Here is a 23,140-nt window from a genome sequence, read left to right as displayed (position 1 = left end):
ATCCAAGTAAAGTAATTTCCACTGAGTAGATCTACTCATCACAGAACTTGCTATAACTTGTTCCCCTAGTTGGCTTTCTAGAGAGAGGAGTTAAAGGTTGAGAAAACAGGGGCTGATTTACTTCTACAGAAATCAGTCTTCCACCTCCAGACTAAAGTATGTTGGCAACCAGTCTGTGAATATTTTATTTCCATATTAATCTGTAATACAGTCAAATAAGCCCTCTCCACTTGGGGAGGGAGGCAGTTTCTATAATAAAAAGCTAGTGTTCAGTCTGGCAGCTTCAAAAGGAAGGTTTTCAGCACCTTTGAAGTTCCCTATCACTGCTGTCCAGCCATCATTGTGGACTAACATATCAGACAGGTTCCAGATGATTTCAGTGATGCTCAGTGTTTTATTTAAATTTGTAAAAATGTGTCCTACTTATCAGACTAGTAGTGTTTCGCATATGCTTTTTATAGCCAGGAGTATTTGGCTTCATGGCATCAGGTGAAACAAACACCCTCGAGTCCCTGCTACTGATGCTATTTCTGCTCTCTTTTTTTGTGTTGCTGTTGGTGGTTCAGTTCAGGCTTCCCTCATGTATCAGTGGACACCCTCGGGAGCTTTACGTGGCAGGGAGAAGAATCCCGGTTCTTGATTATAAGAGATTGACGTATCGGTCATGAATGCTGAAGACTAGCAGGCACTTTCTACACAAAAACCTTTATAGAAAATGCTCCAAATAAAAAGACAGGGAGCTGGGGAATGGAGCAGGGGGGGAAGACAAGACACTGTGTTTTGTCAGCTCCCTTTTTATTCTGTTTGCCTACAAGGAGATTTCATCTCGAGTAGGAAGGAGCACTGGCAATGGGAAATCTGTCTTCAGAGGCAAAGGGAAGAGAGGCCAAGCCTGATACTAGAAGAAGATATGTATGACAATGCATGTGTTATGGGGAGCAAACACTTCACCCCAGTTCAGTTTTAGTTATTCTTTCCTTAAACAGCTGCCCAGGAAAGATTATGAATCGGCTTTATGGAAGCAGGCTCCACTGCAGCATTATACAGCAGGAATAAATTTCCAATTAGACTTCTATTTTTCTCTTCTTGTTAATTTCTTGACTTATCTGTGTTTAATTTTTTTCTTGGAAGTAAAGCTTTGGAAGATTGTCCTTTCTATTTTTACTGCTTTAATTGTCCCACAAATTGAGTATGATCTTTACGTAAAGTATCATAAAAATATCTTGGAAGCAAAGAAGATGAAACAATTCCTAAAATCCCATTAAAAAATATAACAGGAACAATGTCTCCTTTAAGTGAGCATGTGGTAGGTAGAAAGAATCCTACATTATGACCAGGAAAAAAGCTGAAGCTTTCATCAGCAACTGACTGCGGTCTTTGTCATCTGGCAAGTTCTGCTGTCAAGGGCTGAGTCACACTAATTTTTGAATCTGTCAAAAGAGAAAGAATACCTCTCCCAGACTGCACACACAATTTTACTTTGACAGTGAACACTTCAACAGTTGAAATGAGAAAACGAAGCAGAGGAGCAAGACTTAATCTGGGTAACCTGAGCTGTCTTGTTTTGGGTCATGCTGGAGGTCCTGAGTCAATACCCTGTGCTACCTCCAAACACCTTGAAGGCTTGAGTCAGCTTCAGAGTTTTCCAGATCCCACTTTGTTGTATGACTGCTCTGAGTTCAACCATGTCTTCCTGGATCATGACATCCAAACTAAAATTTCTATAGAGCTGCTACAGTTATTCATATCAATTTTATGTCCCCCAGCCCTTCTGAGTAAGTTTTCTCACAGATTTCAATCTCGTTATTTGTATAAGGCTGAAAGATAGGACACACTTTGTAATACTAAATTGTCAAGGACAAAACTGTTTCAGTCTCAAAATTCATTTTTTTGATATCCAGGTGATAATGCCTATATGTTTTAAAATAAACTGAAAGGGATGAATCCTAACTATGAACTTTCTTTTAACATGCTAAATTATAATGGATTGATAGCATATCTCCTTCAACCCGTGCAGCAGGATAAGGACACATTTCACAACGGAAAAATGTGATTTCAAAGTGGTTTTGCCACAACTACAAATGGGGTGGCCTTAGTTTGTCCCATTGACAGCAAATACCATTAGATGTGCAATCTAATGCTCTGCTTATGATGATGTGAGATCGTAGTTTTGCTGGGCCTCAGAGAAACTTATAGTAGTTACCAGTATTTTCACCAATATGACTAAATATCAGTCATTTGTAGTTCCAAAACATTCTTGCCCTTTGCATTCACTAAAAAAGAGGGGAAAAAAATAACTTAAAGATGCTTTATATCTTGATTTTTAGGTAAAACAGAGTTGGAAATTGTACAGAACCCAAATGGTACAAGAGGATTAAAAGCCAGCAAGAAATTCTGATGGCATTAGAAATTTTTTAAGCATTTTCCTTAAATAGACAGAAATTTGGTTGCAAGAATACCATTGGAAATTTCTATCTATTCTGAAATCACTTTGGTTTCTCCTTTCTATTTAAAGAGAAAAATTTCCCGGCAGAATAAAAAAATTCTGTGGTGTAGGTGATTCACTCCCTGCCCACAAATAATGAACTGTCAAAGGTAAAAGAACCACCAACCTGTCATCTCTTCATCTGAACCCTGGTGCCATTACTAGCTCTCTTGAAAAGTTAATAAGCCTCAACAGAAGATCAAAGTTCAGTTCTCACAGGATGGCTGGCAAGATCAGAAATACAGCTGGGATGGATCTTCATGAACAAACTTATGAGCTGAAATGTATCTGAAAAAGTTTACAGAATATCAAATTCTATTCTTTAAGAATCTCTAATTAACTGAAACTAGGAAGGACTATTACCAGTCATTTGGTGCTTGTAACAGATTTATTTCTAGGATGGACTACTGAAGTCAGTAGGGTTTTTTTCTCCTAAATACAGTGTCTTATGCACGAAACTTTCAAATGCTTGTTAATTTTTCCAACTGTAGGAACACTAGATTGCTATGGAGATTACTGGATAAATTTCAAAATTAAAAATAATTCTAAAACTGAAAATCATTTCATTTGTTGAAAACCTCTGGAGTAGACAACAGGAGTGTCAAAAGGCTGGATGTACAGTGAAATCCTTGGAACACAAGCCATGAAGTATACATCAGTCATATGACTGAGTTAATTTTTAGTAAGTTTTTTAAAAAAAAAGTTTAAAGAGAATGTTTCTGGGGTTTTCATAGGTACTTGAATAATTTGTAAACATTAATTGAAAAATAATTGCATTCATCTGGGAATTTGTTTCAACAAAAGGAGGGGGGGGTGTTCAAAGGACTTCAGGAATCTATTTTAGTCACTAGGAAGTAAATTGCACCTTTTAAACAGGCAAATAAGATGATTTATTAATAGTCCTCTTGCCCCTGAAAACTGGGACTGTAATATGAGGCCACTTTCTCATTTGTACTTGTTTATACCCATGTTATGCCAGTATAATGCTGGTATCTTTAGTGTTACTTGGTAAAATTTATATAATAAATTAACATCAGTTGTGGAAGATGATGGTAATTACTTCTCTTTATCCCAAACATCCAAATGCTGAAAGGCATAAATACAGACATTTGAGTGATGTGATTTTTTTTTTGTCAAGGTGTCCTTGAATGAGAGGATTTAAACCTCAACACTGTTGCTTGGGCCCAAGCCAAGTCATGTGTCCTCATTGGTCTTGAGGCCTTTCCTGTGAATGCAGCTGTCACTCGCCTTTGCAACGTGTCCTAATGGGATGAGACTTCTCTGTCCAGTCCCTGTCTAAGACTATGGATGTGTAGCTGAGGCTAGAGGAACCCTGAGCTATTTAGCACCTCTCACTTGAGCTCGATGGTTTTTCATTGCTCTGAGACCAACTCTGCAAGAAAAAAAAAATCTCATAATTATGAGATTTATAAAATATGTATTAAGCAAATGAGCTTGATTAAAAATATATACATACATCATATTTAATATAAATTATGTGCAAAGTGCAAGGGGATCATTGCCTGCTATTTAAATCTTCTCTATGCACATAGGCTGCATTGTTTTAACAATATTGATAAGGCTAAAGCCGTGCATTCCCCAGTCTTCAGCTATATCAGCATGAGCATATTGATGCACATACAGTTTATTTCTCTTCCCTTAGGGAAACTGGGATATTAGGATTTACCTTTCCTCGGAGATTTCAAAGAGGAGTCAATTGGACTGTGGCTGTACCAAATTGTTTGCATTTTTTGCATACTCATGATGAAAATTGCACTGACATTTGTGCATATTCATTAGGTTGGTCATGAAAATGCAGTGATAATGGCATAAAGTAGCTCTGCCTCTCACAAAACAAACCGGATGCATTTTCCTACAGTTTTGTCTATTTAGTGATGTCCTGTTTCTCTTACGTGCACACTCTGTCCCTCTTCCTCTGTTTTCTGATGTATCTGTTAAGATCCTGGGCACCCTGTGAGCTGAGTATAGCCAAGGAGAATGTTTCATGGTTGAGTTCTGCCTCCTTTTCCATCAGTGGTAGAACTAATTTAGATATTCCTCTTTGACTTAGCTAGTAGTTTTTGAGTGCCCTGTAGACACTTAAAATTTGTTGGGCCCTCTTCCCCTCTAAAGCTCCTGGGAAGGGAAAAGACAGTAGGAAGTATAATGTCCTAAAAAGTTGTGCCTCAGTCTACGCAAGTAGCTCAGAAACTGCCACTAGTCCTGGCCTTGGAAGGAGACTTTAAGGATCAATTAAACACACAACTTGGGATATGTTTCCTCAAAGCAGACTGAGACCGTCTAAAGGCTTGCTGTGTTTAGAAGGGGTGATCCTGTTCTTGCCAATACCTTCATACCCAATTTTGGCACTTGACTCGTTGGTGAGTGGATGCAATCTGCTAAAGCCTCTGGGTGGAGTGGGACTGCCCATTTGGGCAGCAGTAGGTGTTAGATTGGTTCTGCTGCATCCTCCAGCAGCACCCTTTCCCTCTAGCTGTCCTGATGTACTTCCTATGCTGTGTCCTTATCTCCCACTGGACTTGCTTATCATGCTTTCTAGATTGGTTTATTATTAAACTAGAATGGGATGAAATCAACCTTTCTTCAAAGAGGTACTCTGCTGGGAGTTTTGTAGAGAAAAACAAAAGGACTGTTTCCTCTACAGTCACGTCTCTTATTGTGGGGAGCTCCTCTGCCTCCCTGTGCTGTCGCCCAGCACTTTGAAGTTTGGAGTCTTTCTGCTTTAGAACATCTTCACCAGTGGAGATGCAAATCCAAGATTCCTTGCTGTGACTGTTAGGTTGTATTTTCATGTTATTGATCCTATTTCTATTTCAGCTGATCACATAGGAAAGATTTATAAAGATGCAGGGTCCTACTGCCAATTTTCCTTTGCCGTGGGATGTTAATTATTGACTGCTCTCTAGCATCTCACAGGACCGGTCTGCTGGAGCATTTGGCTGTCATATGAAACTTCCATTTCTTGGCTTTTAATAGTAGATATTTTTGTTAGTAACTGAAACTAGAATTACTGTTAAGCACTTTCTTGAACTTCAGAAAAAGGCTTCCTTTTGACATTTGATGGTTAAACTCAGAAATTTTACTGCATTTGGTAATTCTTTGGTATTTTTTTCCTCCCTGCACATCTCATAGTGCTTTGCTAAAGTAAGTATCAATCTTCTCGATTGGTAGATAAGGAAACTAAACCCAGACACTCACAGTTACTCATTCCTGAGCTCTGATTAGAATTTGGATTTTCTGACTGTTTTGTTTCCTCTTCAGACAGCCTCTCTTCATCTAGCATCTCAATTTTATTATGAGAAAGATATCCATTTATTTTATTTAAACTAGCCTGTACTTACCCTACAATTCTAAAAAAAGTACAAAATGCTACAATGTATGCTAATGTTCCTTGGAATTTACAGTATAGAATAAGGTGCGCAAAAATGTGTATGCAGTTACAGCAGATACAATACTTGTTGAAGATAACTGGGAATAATGAACATCTCAAAGTTAGGATGATGAATAATGTTAATGTGTTTCACTCACAGGTGGAAGTGTAACGAGCTTAACTCAGTGGCTCTAGGGAGATGGCTGTCTCTAAATGCAACACGCTTTTTAAATGATTCTTGAAGAAAAGTGGTGCCAGGAGCAGAGGAATCGTTACTTTAGAGAAAAGCATGTGGCTTCTACAGGCACTGCATGGTTTGAAGAGATAACTGTTACCTGAGAAGGCAATACTGCTCTGTGCTGGCACAGGTGAGCTGTAAAGGGGTGGGAGGAAGGGAAGAAAACAGGCCTACACCCAACTTGGTTTCTTCTTAGCTCCTCATGGAGAGGAGCAGATGGGGAGACAGCAGCAGCTCCTCCCCTATGTCTTGCTCCTCATCAAGGATCTTGTTGGTGCAGCAGGAAGGGTTTAATTGCCTCTCCTGGCATGGGAAGACCTTGAATGTGCCCTATACAGGAAAGAAGGGCAGTGTGACTCCGCTCTGGAGATGATGAAGGTCCTACCTCACTGTTACTGGGTCTGCTACCCCAGCAGCTAGGCAAAGCACAGCACTAGTAACTTTATAGCTCTGGAGTTTTTCCTCCAAGTCTCTCTCTCAGGACATATAGGAGACAGAGAACCCTGGAGAAGAAAAGATTTACTATAAACTTTGGAGAACTTTGGACTGAGGTGAGTTCAGAGTAGAAGCTTTCAGAGGGAATGGAAGCTGAGTAGGAAGATAGAGGGAAAACTAAAGGTGGGAGAATTAGTGAGGGCTGTGTGCTGTGAAGGAGAGTGACATGATGAAAAGCAGAGGAAGAAATTGGTGGGAAATAAGGATTCTAAGGGCAGAAGATAAAGGTTTGAGGGACCTGCTGCTGGTTGAAGAGTTGGTCTGAATAGCAAGTGATAAGATCCTTACAGGAGCAAATAGGAGGAAGATGTTTGGGGAGGGAATGTGTCCTTGGGAATGATAAATATGAGTGAATTTACTGTAGTGATTTGCAAGAAGCAACAGGAGCGGCTGTGAAATAAAAGTGAATTTAGAAGCTGAAGGAGAAGGATACAAATGCAGGGGGTTTGGCAAAAAAAGATGATAAAGATAGGTGAAATATTTTGAGAACTGTGAAACAGGAATTTTCAGGAAGAAAAAGCAGAAGTTGAATATTTATGGGAGGAAATGATTATGCTCTGTATGGTGCAGTCCTCAATCAAATACCCAGTTCATCTGTCTTCAGCAAATTGCCTAATTATATGGAACTTGGACAAATCCTAACCTAATTTTCCAGTTTGTCAACACATATACGCCAAGTCAAAGTTTCACTTTTTTTAAGAAAGCACAGGAAATCAAGTCTATATTTCTTTGAAAATAAGGGAAGGATTTTTAGAAGGAATGCTGCCTTTGAATGTGTCTGACACTTGAAATCAGGATTGCCTTTTTTTCTGTAATGCCTCAAGTTTATGTCTCTTCACAGAATTTCTACTGGTTGGTTGCTGACTGCTCCTCCTGGCAGGGGAGGAAGCATTCCACCTCATCTGCCATTACTTGAGGACTGTGCTGAAGACTGAACCCAAACAGAGAAGAGGAGGCAGCTGCAGAGCTGGAAGATCCTCCTTTGGGATGGAATGAAAAGTTGGAAGAAGATGTGGAATGATGTTTTGCTGAAAGAAGGCTTGGGGCAAGGAAGGTGAGGTCAGCTTGCATGCTCAAGGTTGAGCAGAGTGCTTGTTGCTTAATGATGATAAAGCAGAAGAGGATGGAAGGGGCTGCCTGGTAAAGCAGCTATGGATTAAGCAGCCATGAAAGAGGGGATTAAAGGAGAAGGTCTAAAGGAAAATGAAGAATAGGCACAGGGATTTGACTGAGAGTCTGGAGGAGGTGTTGATAATCAGTTGATGAAATCAGAATTGATTGATTAGGTACAGATAATGTATTGAAAGGGTTGAAGGCCAGAGGATAGATTAGAGAATGTTTTGTGGAGAATGGGCTAATAAAGGAAAGGAGAAGCTGTTACCTGGACATGTCCTGTCCTGGGAACTGGCAGGGAAGTGTATGATGGATTAGGGTGGGGAGAGGTGTGGAGGAAACAATAGATGCTGCAGGGAGAGAAAAGGTCGATGATTAGACCCCAAGTGCTTCAGCTGTATAGGATGGCCCTTCCTGCTTGGACAGGCCATTATTATATGGCCATGCAAAAGAAAATATCTGTAAAGAAGTCCTTGCAGAGGTTTCCTTTCACTGGATTTACCATGTGGAGATGCATGGTCTAGCTCAGTATTTTCAAGTGAAGGAAGCCTGTAAAACTTGTTGCCTAAGAGTCTTTCATTTCTGCCGTTCTAGTAACAAAGAAAGTTTTTGGTGCTAAAATAAGCGATGTGATGTACTGTACTTCTAAAGCTGTTAAAAGGCTCTTAACAGCTCTATAAAATACTTGCCGCCTCCTCCTGTGCTTTCAGAAAATTTTACTCTAATATTTATTTCACTGGCTTATACAGAATTTCCTCCCCTTTAAAACATAAGTTGTTAATTATTTCTGGGTTGTCATGATCAACTCCCCTCCAGCTATTAAAATGTACTTGCATTGTAGTTTTATTATTACTTGCAAAATATTGGAAAAAATAATTTTGCTAGGCAGTTAAATTTGAAATAAATATTGACTTGGCTATGCAAATGGATCTTTTATGTTAATTTCCTGCAAATATTCAAATGGTGTAGTTTTACAGGAAAAAGCACTCATAAAAATAAGTCGTTATGAATATTCACTGAAAGTGAGTTTTGGATTGTACACTTGAGCCTAATCTTTGAAAGTCATGCTGTGTGGGTTAGTCTGCATAGATTGCTTCACAAAATAGCAAAAATAGTAGCATGTGACTAGCCAACACTGCACAAATACAAACTAAAATTGGTATAAGGCAATTGCACAATATGGTATAAATGAAAGCTTTCAATACACTGCAAAATTATTCAGTTTTTCAGAACTATATAAGAACAGAAGACAAGGCAAAATTGATGAACAAATTAGTTGTCAAACTTTGTTCACCAGTAAATAAAATATTATTTAAAAGAAATTGTGACGGTGCAGAACACCCATGGCATTTGGGGGAGAAAAATAGATTAACTGAAATTCTACCTCAACAGTTCCAAGAATTATGATTCTAAGGAATTATTTCAAATTGGTATAGCACTGTATAAAGCACGCACAATTGTACACTGCTTGTGCAGAGTAGTTTTGTATCATTGGAGTAAGTGTATTGCTGCATTCCCTCTCTTCCTTCATCCTTTTTTTCCCTCCTACCAAATTATCATTGTTACAAAGCCGAGCCCACTGAAGTTTTGAAGTGCTGGTGTTACGTTTGACCTGTATGCAAACTTAATTAGTCCCTGTGGTTTTACCATCTCCAACAAGATGCTCTGCTGAGCATGTGAAAGTTGGTATTTTTTGAGGGCTTATAACTTGATTATAGTAAGATGACTTCTCATATCCATATCAAATCCCTGCTTCAGAACATATACATTTTAGACATGTGGTCTTCAAAATTTTCCAGTCAAGACACAGGCTACTGTATAACAAACTAGGCTTTATGGTTTCTCTTCCTTAGTAGCCTCCCTCAACCTTCTAGAGTGGTCAGTGGGTCCTGAGACTCTGCTAACCATGGGTTAAGAAAACAGCTGGTATGGAAAGCTTTTTTTGGATGATGCTATCTGCCGTGGATAAGGTGTTGGATCACTAGGATCAGGCTCCCAGTTATGTCACAACTTTCTGATGCAGTCAGATTCTCCAATGGCATTTGTGTGGCTTAGAGCATGCCAGTGGCTATTGAAGGCTTTCTTTTCTGATGAGATGAACTGTTGTAACTAAAAGCTTGAAGCATTCAAATCGGGCCATTTTCCTTGTGCCCCAATTCTAATTCTGTTAAATGGGCATAATTAATTCTTCAAGAGAATTCATTGCATAATACTAGCATGCTTTCTTGCCTGGCAGGGTTCCCTGATTTCATATATGGATATTAAAGAGCCTTCAAAACACTCCTGTGAACAGGATCCATAACATTTCCTGCAAAATCACTCTCAGGTTTTTTGTTTGTAGTACTGTTTATATTGCATGCCTGTTCCTGGCTGCAGAGGCCTTTGGATGCTTTCTCATCTATTTCATCTCCTGCAGGTAGTTTATTCATTTGAACAATGGTGCTCTTGACAAAAATCTAGTGATCCTTCACCTGGGTAACTGCTCTTGGCCTGCAATGTGGTTGTGCAAGGCTTGTGCTATTGTGTATTTGGATGAAATATATAAAGGGGAAAATCATGATCTCTGCTGGGCTTGTTATCTTTGGGGATAGAGGGTGTAACGTGAGTCAGGGCCATTTCCCCAAACTCACCACTGACTATGAAAGATGCTATGGTGTACCTGGGAGGTGGTGGGGCTGTCAAGTACTTGCAGAACATAACAGTGCATTTTGTGATGAATGTGCTCTGAATTTCTTTTTAGATATGCTAGACTGGCAAGGATTCTTGGAGCAGGCCTTGCTGGTTGCTAGAAAGAGGTGAGGCAGAGCAAAATTTTTATATTTCAGGAATGCCAAGAAATACACACATGTCACAGTTTGGTATCTTTGGTTGCTTGGTAAGCTCCTATTTTTGTTAGATGTGTGCTCCATCATTCAGCTGTTCCCATCTTACTTGATGTCCTGAGATAGTAGCTAATGCCTGGATTTTATTATTGCATTGTTTTCTGTCTGTTCTTTCTGTCATGTTCTAAAAGACCTGGTTTGTTCTTGATGTGCAAATGTTCTCACTGTTGTGTTATTGATGGCATTATGGTAGCCTATGGTCAAACTGTATTTATCTAGAAATGCTTTACTGCTGAGGTGTTGCACCATGCCTCAGACCGGTGCTTTCCCCCATCCCTTCTGTGGTAAACAAAGTTCTTTATGTTTGGATACTTTTGGGAAGGTAATTCTGACAACAGAGCTACAATGTTTAATGACTACCAGAACATGAAAACACTGAGGAGGGACTGATAACACTTTAGCAGGAATTACTATTTATCTTTTTATGACCTTAGGAAAAAGATCTGTATTAAAGCAGAGATGTTCCAGGAACACTCGAGGAGCTTGTTTGATGTGGGACGAAGGGCTTGTTAAAATGCATTAAGAGTTATGACAGAGGAGCATTTCTTAGCAATTGTATATGTTTCCAAAGAATTTTGTCACTATGTAGCTAGTAAAAGTCCAAGCTTGCTAAGGTGACAAGTTACTGGAGGCTATTTCAACAAAATTGACAGGAAAGATACCAGCCAGGTTGCAGCTCATGCAACTTCCATAATAAAGATAAAATTTATAGATGCTTTATATATCCTCAGGGGAGGTATTAATTGGTGCTTCTCTGTCCAGAAATACATATAAACAACCTATTGTAGCTCATGCTCAGCTCACTGATGACAATTTTGTAGCTTGTTTGTGTTTGCTTTGCATAGTTGTACCACAGCAAGAAACCAGGTTCTTGTCAAAAACATCTGAAGGTCCTGACAATGTTTCTTTGCCTTTTTTTTCTTCCTTGTGGAAAGCGTACCTATGGCACTTAATCTGCTCTTGTTTGTGATCTTCTGTCTGTCTTCTGACTTCAAACTCCCGCTCTGGTTTTGGTGTGTAAAAGAAATTCATTCCCCCTTCTCTGCCCAGTGAAAGTCCGACCCTAAAACTTGAGAAAATCGGACCCAGAGACAGCTAATTCTCGTCGTTTCCAAAACTTTACTAGGGTGCCTTGACAGACGCGCCCCGCAGGAGGCCTCACACCCCCCAAAAAAAGCCGGCCTGACCCCGCCGACTTCGCACTACGGAGGGCCTCTCCACAGAACCGCGGCCCTGAGGAGAGCCGGGGCCTGCCTGCTTCCTGAGGCGACGGGCGGCTGCCCAGGGCTGCGTTAAATATTTCATACCGCGCACCCGAGCGGCAGCGACACGGCTTCCCGCGGGCCGTCCCTTCTAAGCCCGGGGGAAGGGGCGGGTGTGTGAAAAACTAAGCCGAGTTGGGATGGGGGGAGGAAGGAAGGAGCCGTGCGCCCCGGACAGCCGCTGCCCGCTGCCGCTTTAAAGCGCGGCAGGCACCGGGCGGGCGGGGGCCGGCGGGGCTGCGGCGGGCCCGGGCCGCGGGGGCGGGGAGGAGGCCGCGGCGTTGCCGGGCGACGGCGGGTGGCGTTGGCGCGGGGAGCCGCCGGGCGCCGCGCCGCTCTCCTCGCTCCTCTCCGCTCCTCTCACAGGCGGAGTAAATAACGGTAAATCAACTTATTTATCGGCTGCCATCGCGCCGTTCGCCGCCTGCCCCTGCCCAGCCTACCGGTGAGCCCCAGCGCAGGCGTTCGCTATTAGAAAGATCCACACGGGACAGATGGGGAACGTGGTTTTAATCAGCTTTGCCGAGTGCTGAAAGGAGCAGCGTGAGGTGGGCAGCGGGGTAAGGCACGAAGCGGGCAGTCAGCTTGAGGGAAGGATAGACACATCGCTGGGGGCTCAGGCTGTCGGTCCTGCTCGCTGGCACCCAGCATGCCTCAGGAGCAGAGGCAGGGGGGTGTCCCTCAGCATACCCTGAAATAGCGCGGCGAGGATAGTGCCGAGCGGCTCCCCAATAGCGATGTAAAGCTGAGGTAAGCACGGGGGGATTGTAAATGTGAGATTGGAGGAACTAGCTTGGAACTCTCAGGAAAGACATTCAGATGCTGAAATTGCATGCCCTGGTTTGCTACCTTATTCTGTACTCATTACCTTAACATGCAAAGCTGAGTGTTGACCTCAGGTGACGTGACAGATCTGGGATAAACTCAGCTCAGCTGTGAGCGTGTGCAGGCTCCAGTCAGCCTCGTCCTGTTGCCTTCACTTAGGGAGACGTGTCGGCCATAGGCAGCGAAGGTGTGCGGGTGGGCCTGCTGGTGGAAATTTGGAAGAAGAATTCAAACACTTAAAATCTCTAGTGGGGCACTGCCTCTGTTGGTGAAAAAGGGCACGTTCCTCCCACAGATTGTGTCTGTTTTCTGTCGTTTGCAGATACCGGCTGTTGCTCACGTGTGTTTCGCTGGCCAGAAGACACAGATGTGCCCTGCGACTGAGTCCTTGCATGAGTGTTTTGAAGATGAAAAGCTACATAAACTCTTAAAGCATACCACCTGAGGACATTGCTGCTGACATGGACATCATTATTTATTTACAGATGCTTTAATCAGGAGGAGCTTTTTTGTAAACATGAATTGCTGGGCTCTTTCCTTGAGGTGTCGTTTCTTGTTTCATGCTATTGAAACATTAATCTTAACTTATTATGACTCCTTTGTGTTGGTCAGCTCCCAGGGACATTTCCCTAGGCTTGAAAATGTGGGAGCTTTCAAGAATGTGTCAATCGTGCCAACTCAAGCCACTTGTGGGCTGCCAGGCCGCAGTATTTTTTGTCATAGCTCAGTAGCTGTTGAAAGTATTATGTCCTGCACCCAGAGGTTTTGTGTTCAGGAATGTCCATACAGGTCATCACCTTCTTCCTACAAACTGCTTCTTTCAGAAGGCTTTGGTACCTGTATAACAGAGGACAAGAGGGACTTGCATCCAGGGTCCTTCAGCAATGCTTCCAGTTTTATTTTTCATAATCACAAGGATTGCTTCTCTACTCCCCGTTCTCTGAGGCTTGCAGCTTCATTTACATTAACTGTATGGTTGAAACCTGAGCAAGAAGGTGTAATGTAAGTAGTATTGAAGGTGTTTACTTTCCTGGTGCTCTTAAAAAAATTGATCATTGTAGTCATGGTCATTATTAGCAAGCTATTTAAAAGTTTAAAAAGGTACAGTGAGAAACTGTGACGTTTTAAAGCCGTATTTAGGTTGGGATCTTCACAAATGTCAGGACAAGTAGGTTCAGTTTCAGTGGCATTGACTCAGATCAATTGCTTTCAGTGGGAACTATCCATGCATAATACGCATTTCTGTTCTTAAAAACCTAAATTTGTGTTTCTAATTCACATTCCTTCTAAAAGCTGCTAGAAAAACATGCTGTCAGGGGTTTGTGCTATTGCTGCTTTCACGATGGAAAAACATTATCTAAAATTTTAGGAATCCCCCAACACAAGTTTACTCCTTAAAAACAAACAAGGAAAAACCCCAGATCTTTCAAAATGAATATTTCAAAACTCTGGAAGAGTGGTCATAGTTTTTCTGGAAGATCTGGAGAATGTTGACTGAACAAGAGGTCATGTTGCTACTTTAAAAAAAAAAAAGATTCCACTGTTCAAACTGCTAGTGGAATTTTACTAGGTGTTCACAAAGTAGACATGGCCAAGCACCTTCCCTCTCTTATTTGCCTGCATGCCACGTTTTTAGCAAATATTGCTGTTATAAGTGGCCATTCAGCTTGACTGGGCCTTACTATAAAGAACAACTTGCTTTTTGAAAAATGCATCCCAAATCCTGCAAAAAAGTTCCCTTCATCTATCACAAAATGCAGAGCCTTTTACTCTTTCTTACCTTGGTTGTGCAGATCCTCTTTAAAGTGAAGCACATGAAGTATAGTACATTCCATCAGAGTATGTCACGAAAGCTTTTGTACTTGTGCTCGTAACTTCTTACAATGAAACTAATGTACTACTTTGTTGTAGCATTCTTGATATTTATTTTGCATGCTGCTGTGAAGTAGTAAGTTGTCTAGGGGTGTGAAAATCATCAAAACAATAGAAATGTCTACAGTTATAATGATATATGTAAAATTATAGTCTGCTTTATGCAAGAATAACTGCCTTTAAAAAAAAAAAATCAACCCAACTATAGAAATTGTAGTTATGGAGGGGAAATAAATGAGATCTGCAGAGCAAAAGTAACTTTAGTTTGAGCTTAAGTTAAACCAGCTCAGCTGAAGGTATGTATAAAGGTCTCTGGAGCTTTGGCCTACTGTCTTTCATAGACAGCATTTTCTATATGATGTTTGAATCTTGAATGGCAGAGAGTCCATTCCTGGGGTCGTCCTATGCCGTGAGTTCATGTCCACACATATGTGGGCGTATCAGTCTTGTTCTGCAGAGCATATGCCTAATGTGAAGCAGAAATGTTCTGCTAATTTCCAAGCAAGCTGTCACAGTGATGTGTTGAGTGAGATCCATGAAACTCTTGTCAATAGGAGAGGTTTTTTGCTTGCATGGAGCCTAAAACAATGGAATGTATGTCCTTAGTTTCAAATGATTAAGTGCTGTGCAGAAACCAGACTCTACCGATGTCTGATTATCCATGGACTAGTGTAGAACATTAGCCTCCAATTGCTACTGTGTTAATAACTACACAATGTACATACTCCTGTTCAGTGGGTTTTATAGATCACTTTAAAATTTGAATGTTTTTATTCAATTTTTATAATAGATCACTTCATTCTCCTGCCTTGTAAGATTGCTGCTGCTCAACATGTAAAAATGAAAATAGTAGAGTGCAGTCCTGAAAATTGAAGTTGGACAAGAGTTATTCCAGTGGTCAGGATGATATGCCACTGTCCAGACTCTTTTTGCACTGTTCGCAGAAAGAAGCGTGTTAATTTTTCTTTCTTCGTAACAGAAATACAGAGCTGCAGTTGTGGTGAAACAGTAATTGCACAGGAACAGCCACTGAAGCTCAACTCAGAAGGCATCCTGCAAAAGAGAAATAGTTTAACAGCAAACTAAGATGTTTTCCCTTTTATTGTATTGGTTTAGTGAGTTCTTCAGCTTGGCAGAAGGAGTTTGACTTGCCAGATGTCCTACATTTTGCAGTCCCTGATGGGGACTTGTCCATGTTAGACGTCATTTGTGAGACCTTTTAAACCCCATTATCACAGCAGAGGGACTTCACAGGACTGGGATTCGTTCTAACAAAGTCTTTGCACTGCCGCCAAAACACTAGGAAGATGAGCCAGAGCCAGCTGCTCATTTTACTAGGAGAATAATAGAAAGTTTAACAAGGTATTTTGTTTACTGATGAAGTGCTCTTACATCAAGTTCAGCAGATCTGTGGTTTTTGGACATGCCATGCTAACATGTTTCTGCGTGCTTAATGTTATATGGTCTGGCTGCTAGAGAGGGCATAGGAAAGAAGCTAGGTGTGTTGCTGTATAGTATCCCATTGCATCCTTGTAAAGACTGTGACATTTCTTAGACATGTGCCCAGGTAAGAGAATAGCAGAATTTTTCTGCTAGAAGTTACTGTGCTGGCTGAAGTGAGAGATACTGATGCAAGGATCCAAAGTGTGAAGGCCCTTTAAAGATTGTGACATTTTGGGGGAGCAAATATATGTGGATAATCAGACACCAAGAATTTTCTTCATCAATTGCATATACCAAGTTTTCTTATGTGAGTCTGGGAAAGAATATACTTTCATACAAAGAGAAGAAAGTCATGTCGTGTTATGGATTTATCTGAAGCCCTAATGTTGTTCTAAGATGTATAGTATATTCGTATGTATGCTTTTAAGTCACTGCATATTGGAAATCTTGACGAAAAGCAAGAGAATAGTGAGAAAACACTGACATTTGTACTCCAGTCTCTAAATTTACTTTCCCTTTAGGCAGTAAGTGCAATAAGTGAGCAAAGCTCTGTCCTTGAAATTTATTCTTTCCCCATGCTTCCTCTCTTACTGCATGTACTCATCAGTTAATATAAGTGCTTTCAGTAAGCCTGTGGGTAGCCTGTAAGTAAGCCTTAGCACAATATAGGAAATTGTATATGATGATAACACTTCACAATGGAATAGGATAAGAATATGAGTAGAAGCTTAGCATATATGAGCTAAGGGAAAAGGTCAGGGAAAATGGCCTGATGGGCAGTAGATGTATTTTTTCAACTTTATCTAAAGGACGAAAATCATATTCTAATGTAAAACATCTGAATCGATATAAACTTACAGGAATTGAACTGAAAGGGAGAGTTGCCTTAAGATACCATACATCTGATTTTGAACCCGTGATGATGTTCCCATTTGCAAGTGCTCCAGTTAATGTGTGGGGATCACCAGCGTAGCCGTGTTACATTCTCTAGAATATTTTTCTCCTTGAAAGCTGACCAAGCAGATTTGTGTTGCTTGCTTTTTCTCCCTCTAACCTCATCATAGAGAACCATGCAGTCAGGAATTGGGTCTGTGTGACTGCAGGTTACCAGAAGTCGGAAACTTCACAAAGAACAGTGGTTTCTCTCCGTAATCATGGCTGGAATGGAAAATCATGCTCAGAGTCAGAAGTAATGTTTATGCCTATTTCACCTACGTTAGCACTAGCTTGGGTTTTGGTGGGGTTTTTTTCCTTTTTTTCTTTTCTTTTCTTTCCCCCTTCCCTCCTATTTTCTGCCTCTTGAATTTTCTTTCAGTAGAGAGTCACAATTCACATTTGTTCTTTCCAGTTTTCAAAGTGATGTACATCAAGGTCGCTTCCTTTCTTAAAGTCATGACACCTTTGGGGATAAAAACAATGCGGGGATGTTTGTTTTAGATAACTAAAATAAACAAAAAGCTGGATTATCCAATTATTGTTTATCCAGGAACTGGGTAAATCCAGTTCCTAAATATTTTGCTACTTAGCTGAGCCTTTCCTCACATTTATTATCTAGCAAAACTAGCATGTTTACAAGCAAACAAAATATTGAAAAGACTGCTCGACAATATATTGAGAAATGTGTTTTTAGTAAGGTTTGGAAAACAGAAGTCTGCATTTTGCAAGTTGTTTTATTGACAACATTCCAGCAAGCTAAAATTGTAACAGTTAAAATGAATTAATTTTTCTCTTGGATTTAAAGGTGAATTAGTGAATAATGGCAGTATCAAAGAACAGCCTCTTTGGTATTTTTTAATGAATATGTGGTAGGTGAAGATGCTTATTGGTAGATAAGTTTTTTTCTGAAATATGTCTAAGCAAATCCTGGTCTCATACAAATTTTATGTGCTTCTCTCTTGTGCCTTAGTGCACTAATTTAGTCTGGTGTAACTGTTAAAACATTTGACTTTTCATGGGTCAGTAAATCGGGGACTGGATTTCTCAAGCAGTTGAAATGGGAATGCAGAACTTGATAATTTTTGTTGTACTAGTGATTACCTTAATAAAATATATAGCTGTTTCACAAGTATGCATAGCCTATCCTTTCTCAGGACCCTTGGCATCATGATGGTCGGATTGGCAAAAACATTTCAGCAGCTAGATGTGCACTGTGGGTTGCTATGGAAGGTGTTCTTTGTACCTTATATGTCAGTGTCACATTTGATATTCATTTGAAATCTTTTGGGGAAGAAACCTTACAAGTGTCTGGATAGCCTTCTTGCCTTGCTCTGGTTCTCTTACGTTAAAGAAAGGCTGTGTCAAAGGGAGAGTGTAGGGAAAGCTGGTGGTGTTGCTACCTTACCTGGACATATTTGGTGGAAAGATGGAAGACTTATTTCCAAAACCTGTCATTCGTACTGCTTTTTTGTGGTTTTACTACGTTTGCCAAGTTAGACTAAGAAAAATCTAAGTGCCTCCACAGGTTGTACCTTGTTGCACAGCTTTGTATGAAAAGTGCAGCAGAGACCTGTGCAGTGCTGGCCAGCCGCTGTGGTTTCTGTCACGGAACCCTGAAGAGAGGAGGCAAAGTGGACCCCTCTTCCACCCCCAAGTAAACTGGGCTTGCAAACTAAACAAAAAAAACCAACCCAAACCTCACAGATTAAGACTGAAACTATCTTTGTTAAAGTTCTTCTACACTTAGTACATCCTGTGACTTTCACTGTCACTGAGCATCTTCTCAAGAGCTGTATTTTTAACGTTTATTTTAATGTATTCTGGTTAGCATCACTTTACAGTATAGCACCTTGGCAAGAATGTGTATATGTGTGTGCCTCTGACCTTATGTTGTTTTTCTTGGTTATTTCCAAAGGTGTGTGATAGAAAAGGCTATTGATGGGCAGACTGTGTTCAAACTCTCAATCTCTGAGAAAGAGACCATGTTTTATTATCGCACAGTAAATGGTTTGCAGCCACCAATAAAAGTAATGACACTGGGGAGAATTCTTGTGAAGAAATGGATTCATCTTAGTGTGCAGGTGAGTAAAATAAAAATATTTAATATTTGTTGAAATACAAGGTTTGTGTGAGAATGGTATAACTGTATAATATAAAAGGGTAAATTGGGGGATGTAACTGATAACTCTTGAGTCTTGTAGGTAAGGATCTTAATTTGGACGCTCATTTTGAGGTGACTGCTAATTCAGCACTGCAAAGAAACACTGTGCCCATTCTTCTGAACAAACAAAACTGAAAATTCTCACTCTTAAGAACATGAGTATTTGGGGTGAAAAAAAGCTACTTATTTCTAACATTACCAACAAGTCTTGGGTCCCTGAGATTATTTCCTAAAAAAGAGAATGTCATCCTTATCTATATGTGCTAATGTACTTATCTTAGAGGTGTGTCCCATTTAATTTTAAAAACTTATAGTGCACGTAAGTAAACATGTATGAGTTTGTGCAGGATCAATCAAGCTAGTATGTTATAGAGCTATTACCTCTTGTTTTAAAAAGATGATTCAGAATTGTTAAAACACAATCCTTGTGTTCTAAAAATCTTCTGTTGACATAACTTTTTAATAAGTGTATAAATATCCACTGAGGATAAAACAAAATTGAGTTTGTTAAAATTTAAACTGTATGTACAAAAATCAGTAAACAAACACAGAAGAAATTAAAATTCAGTTATTTGCATGTCTTGCAATTCCCAATAGACGGTCTAGTAAATTGTATTTGTAAGCCAAGTTCAACTAATAATTATAAAACACAATTATCAGGTATTGAAATGTTTATCTTCTTCGTTCCTTCATTTCTTTTATTCATTCTATTAAATTTTATTTGGTTTACAGCACAATCAAGAATAGTTTTCCTGCTTTCTTGAAACTTGCTAAAAGGTATTGACTGTGATTTGGATTTTTAGTGCTGATCTTGTCACTTGTAAGAAGTATCTAAGCTGACGTCTTTATTTTTTTGCAGTTTTCTTTTTTTCCAGGATAACAGCATGGTAGTGCGAATAAGATTTTGGCTGTTGGATTAAAAGAGTGACCTTAAGGTAGAACTAATGAACTTTACACTTCAAACACTCCAAGGGTGCTATATTACTGCTGCTGCTGTCAGCCACGTTTTATACTGGCCTCAAAAACTGCTAAAGCCTGGGATGGCAAAGCGAAGAGTGAAAGGGCTGGATTTAAATACACGCACATATCAAATGGTATTACAAAGAACCCTCAAGCACTCTGTAGAATTTGGGCCTTTGTTTCTTTGGGGAAAGTTGTTCAATATGTAGCAGGAGTAAAGAAGCGTGGCTTCTAGACCCTTAAAGGAACTGCAAGCTTAATACCTTTTCCAAGTTTCTGAGCTCAGGATAGAACCTTACATTCTGTGATTTGTGGTATTGTAGGATTCAACTTCCCATTAAAGATGACAGCAGCTGCAGCATGATCCATTTAGCAGTAGGTCTGGCTATGAAACTTTAGGCAAAGCTTTGGTTGGTTTTTGGGGGTTTTTTCCTCCTTTTAGCAGCTGTCCATAAGCATTTTTTCTATAAATGGAGAAATAAATGGAAAATGAGAATGAGAGAGACCATGCAAAAATATGCAAAAGTAACATTTGTATGGAAGTGTCTGTGTCTTCAGACAATACCAGTATTTGATCATGATATTTATTTATGATTCTATGATGATGTATATTTGAATATAGGTGTTTCCTTAAGCTGATGAAAAAGTCTTCTAAAGATAAAGCACTATGTAGTTTTATAGGCATTAGTAATTTTAGTTAAAAGCAGTGGGAGAGTCTGGAGTTTCCACCTAAAAGTACAAATCACCTGATCTCACCACAAACGTGACTCTTGACTTCTCTGACTAACCAGCCTTCTCCCCAGGCAATGCCCATGCGGTAGGGGATGGGCACTGCAGTGTGGAGGAGAGACCTTTCTGTGGGCTGCAGGTGAGCTGCCTGGGGCAGAGGCAGCAGAAGTGATAATGGCACACTGAGTGATAACGGCCTACTACTATTTTGAGCTTTTCCAAGTCAGTCAGACCATGTAGACTTCCATGCTGTCTTGTTGAGGCAAAATTGCCTCTAATACCTGTAAAGTATTAGCAATCTCAGTTCTGTGTCACTGTTGTAGGCATAACCATTATTTTCTAGCAAAGACAAGCCCTGGGACTGAGCACTGTGACTAGTAAATTAGAAAGTTTGCAGTCATCCTATAGCTATGCTGGTCTGGAAGTAGGTATGGTGTTATCAGTGCAGTGGCTATATAATCTTCTATGGAAACAAAAAGGAAATTGTTGTTGGATGTGAAATGCCATGTATGTGGCTGTGATGTTTAGCCACAAGCTATTAGGCTTAACTTAAGCTAACAGTATATTCAGCACCTTTTTAGGTACTTTGCGGAATTTAGAACATTGTTTGGCATTCTTTTTATTTGGGATCTAGCCAGAGCTGGGTGACATGTCCTGATGTAAAAAAAATTAATCTATTCAGACTTGTTTGGTAGCTTGCTTGATATGACTTTTGTCTAAAAGAAAATAATGCTTGTGAATGTTCTTTTATGGGGCAACTAAATTCTGTTCCTGATAAGACAATTGAAAATATGGAATGGATATTTTTGTGCATGTAACAAAACTTGTATATGTGGGGAAAATTTCATTAAAAAAAAAGCAGCAAATAGCAGCATTGCTGTATTTGGAGTTGTAGGACCCCTAAAAACCTCATCTGTGAATTTAAGAGGGAGAGGGTTGCAATGGGATGCTGCTATGCTAAATAGAATTTTACATAAAGAAATTATATTCTCTATGCATGAGGCATAATAGGCACAAGCTATTCAGATTATTTTTTACATAAGAATGTTCTTTTACAATTTTTAGGTAGTATAATTCAAATACCAGTAGTAACTGAAGATGTATGTAGTAACAGATCTTTTGTTTATTACGAAAATATTTTAATTTTATGCCGGAGGTGTGGGCATCTAACCTATTGACAGTTCATTTGGTTTCCCAAAAATTTAAGTTAGAAGCATTAAATGCTGCAATTAATATCCCTGGCCTTCAATATGCATGACTCTTCTGGTAGATGAAGAATTGGGGATTGAAGCACAAGGCTTTGCATGCTAAGTTAGTGACAAGAATACAGCTAAGGGAGACTGTGGGATTTGGTTTTGGTAAGCGTTCACGGCAGATCGGTGTGTTTGTTTTTAGCAGGTTGGTTGTAGTTTGTGAAGAGTGTGTGTGTGAATGGCGTAGCTGACCATGAGAGAGACTGCTCTGCCAAGGAGCTGGGGTGCGAGCCCATCTCTGAACACAGGTATGCCTAATATGAGACCGATGTGGCCAAAGAGCTCCAAAGCCAAGCAGTTAGTAGGAGCTGGGACCCTACAAACAAAGGAGTTCCTGTGGTCGGTAGGAAAAATTGAAATATTTATGCATAAATGCTAGGCAACAGACATCATGACAGAGGATTGTGAAGTACTGGTTGTAGATTTGAAACTGAGCTTAGAAAGAGGAGAAATATGGTAAGATGGCAGATATGTTTGGAATTCAGGTATAGCAGCATATGCCTATTCAGGAATGATAAAAATGAAAGTTAAATGGTGGAATAGCACCAAATAGTAATTAAATGATAAGAAGAAAGGAAAGAAGAAAGGACAGCACAGACTGAAAATAATTTCTTTGGAATAAAATAATTCTAGAGGAAGAGAAGGCTAGTAAATGAATTCTGCTGAGGTAATCTAGGAATTTAAATCCTTGGGTTTGGATTTAGGTGTGTAATTCGTTAGAGGGAACTACTACTGAGAACTGTGTCATTGCAGAGACTTATTCTCCAGTTTATAGCTGGGAAATTAAAGTTTTGTGAACAAGAGCGGGGCCCAAACATTCCTGTATGTTCTGTCTGAAAGATTTCTTCTCCAACTAGATGCTGAAGCAGAAAGCGTGGTAGTTCGTGGGGGAGGGTGGGCAGGGATGAGTGCCTCTTCAAAGGAGGGGTGTTCCACTGGCTGAGTGGGAGACTTGGAAGTACAGACAAACCAGCAACCGGGCACCATTCTGTGACCATTTGCACAGGTCCAGGACACCTATCCTACCTGGTCCTGAAGGCAGAATGGTGGGCATTCCTCTGAGATCAAAGGCTGCAGCTCTGGCTGGGGGATCTG

General features: G+C 40.1%; 1 protein-coding gene across 1 annotated transcript in view; it reads left to right on the top strand.

Moving 5' to 3' along the window:
* The first annotated feature begins 13,208 nt into the window (after positions 1-13,208).
* The window catches only part of USH2A (usherin), a 395,461-nt gene continuing 385,529 nt past the window's right edge, over positions 13,209-23,140 (top strand). The window contains exons 1-2 of the mRNA XM_054821392.1: positions 13,209-13,693; positions 18,858-19,023. Coding sequence (XP_054677367.1) covers positions 13,209-13,693; positions 18,858-19,023 — 651 coding nt within the window. The remainder of the gene's footprint in view (positions 13,694-18,857; positions 19,024-23,140) is intronic.

This window comes from Grus americana, chromosome 3 (genome assembly GCF_028858705.1).
Source record: "Grus americana isolate bGruAme1 chromosome 3, bGruAme1.mat, whole genome shotgun sequence".
Taxonomy (NCBI): domain Eukaryota; kingdom Metazoa; phylum Chordata; class Aves; order Gruiformes; family Gruidae; genus Grus; species Grus americana.
This window is presented reverse-complemented; position numbering and strand designations above follow the sequence as displayed.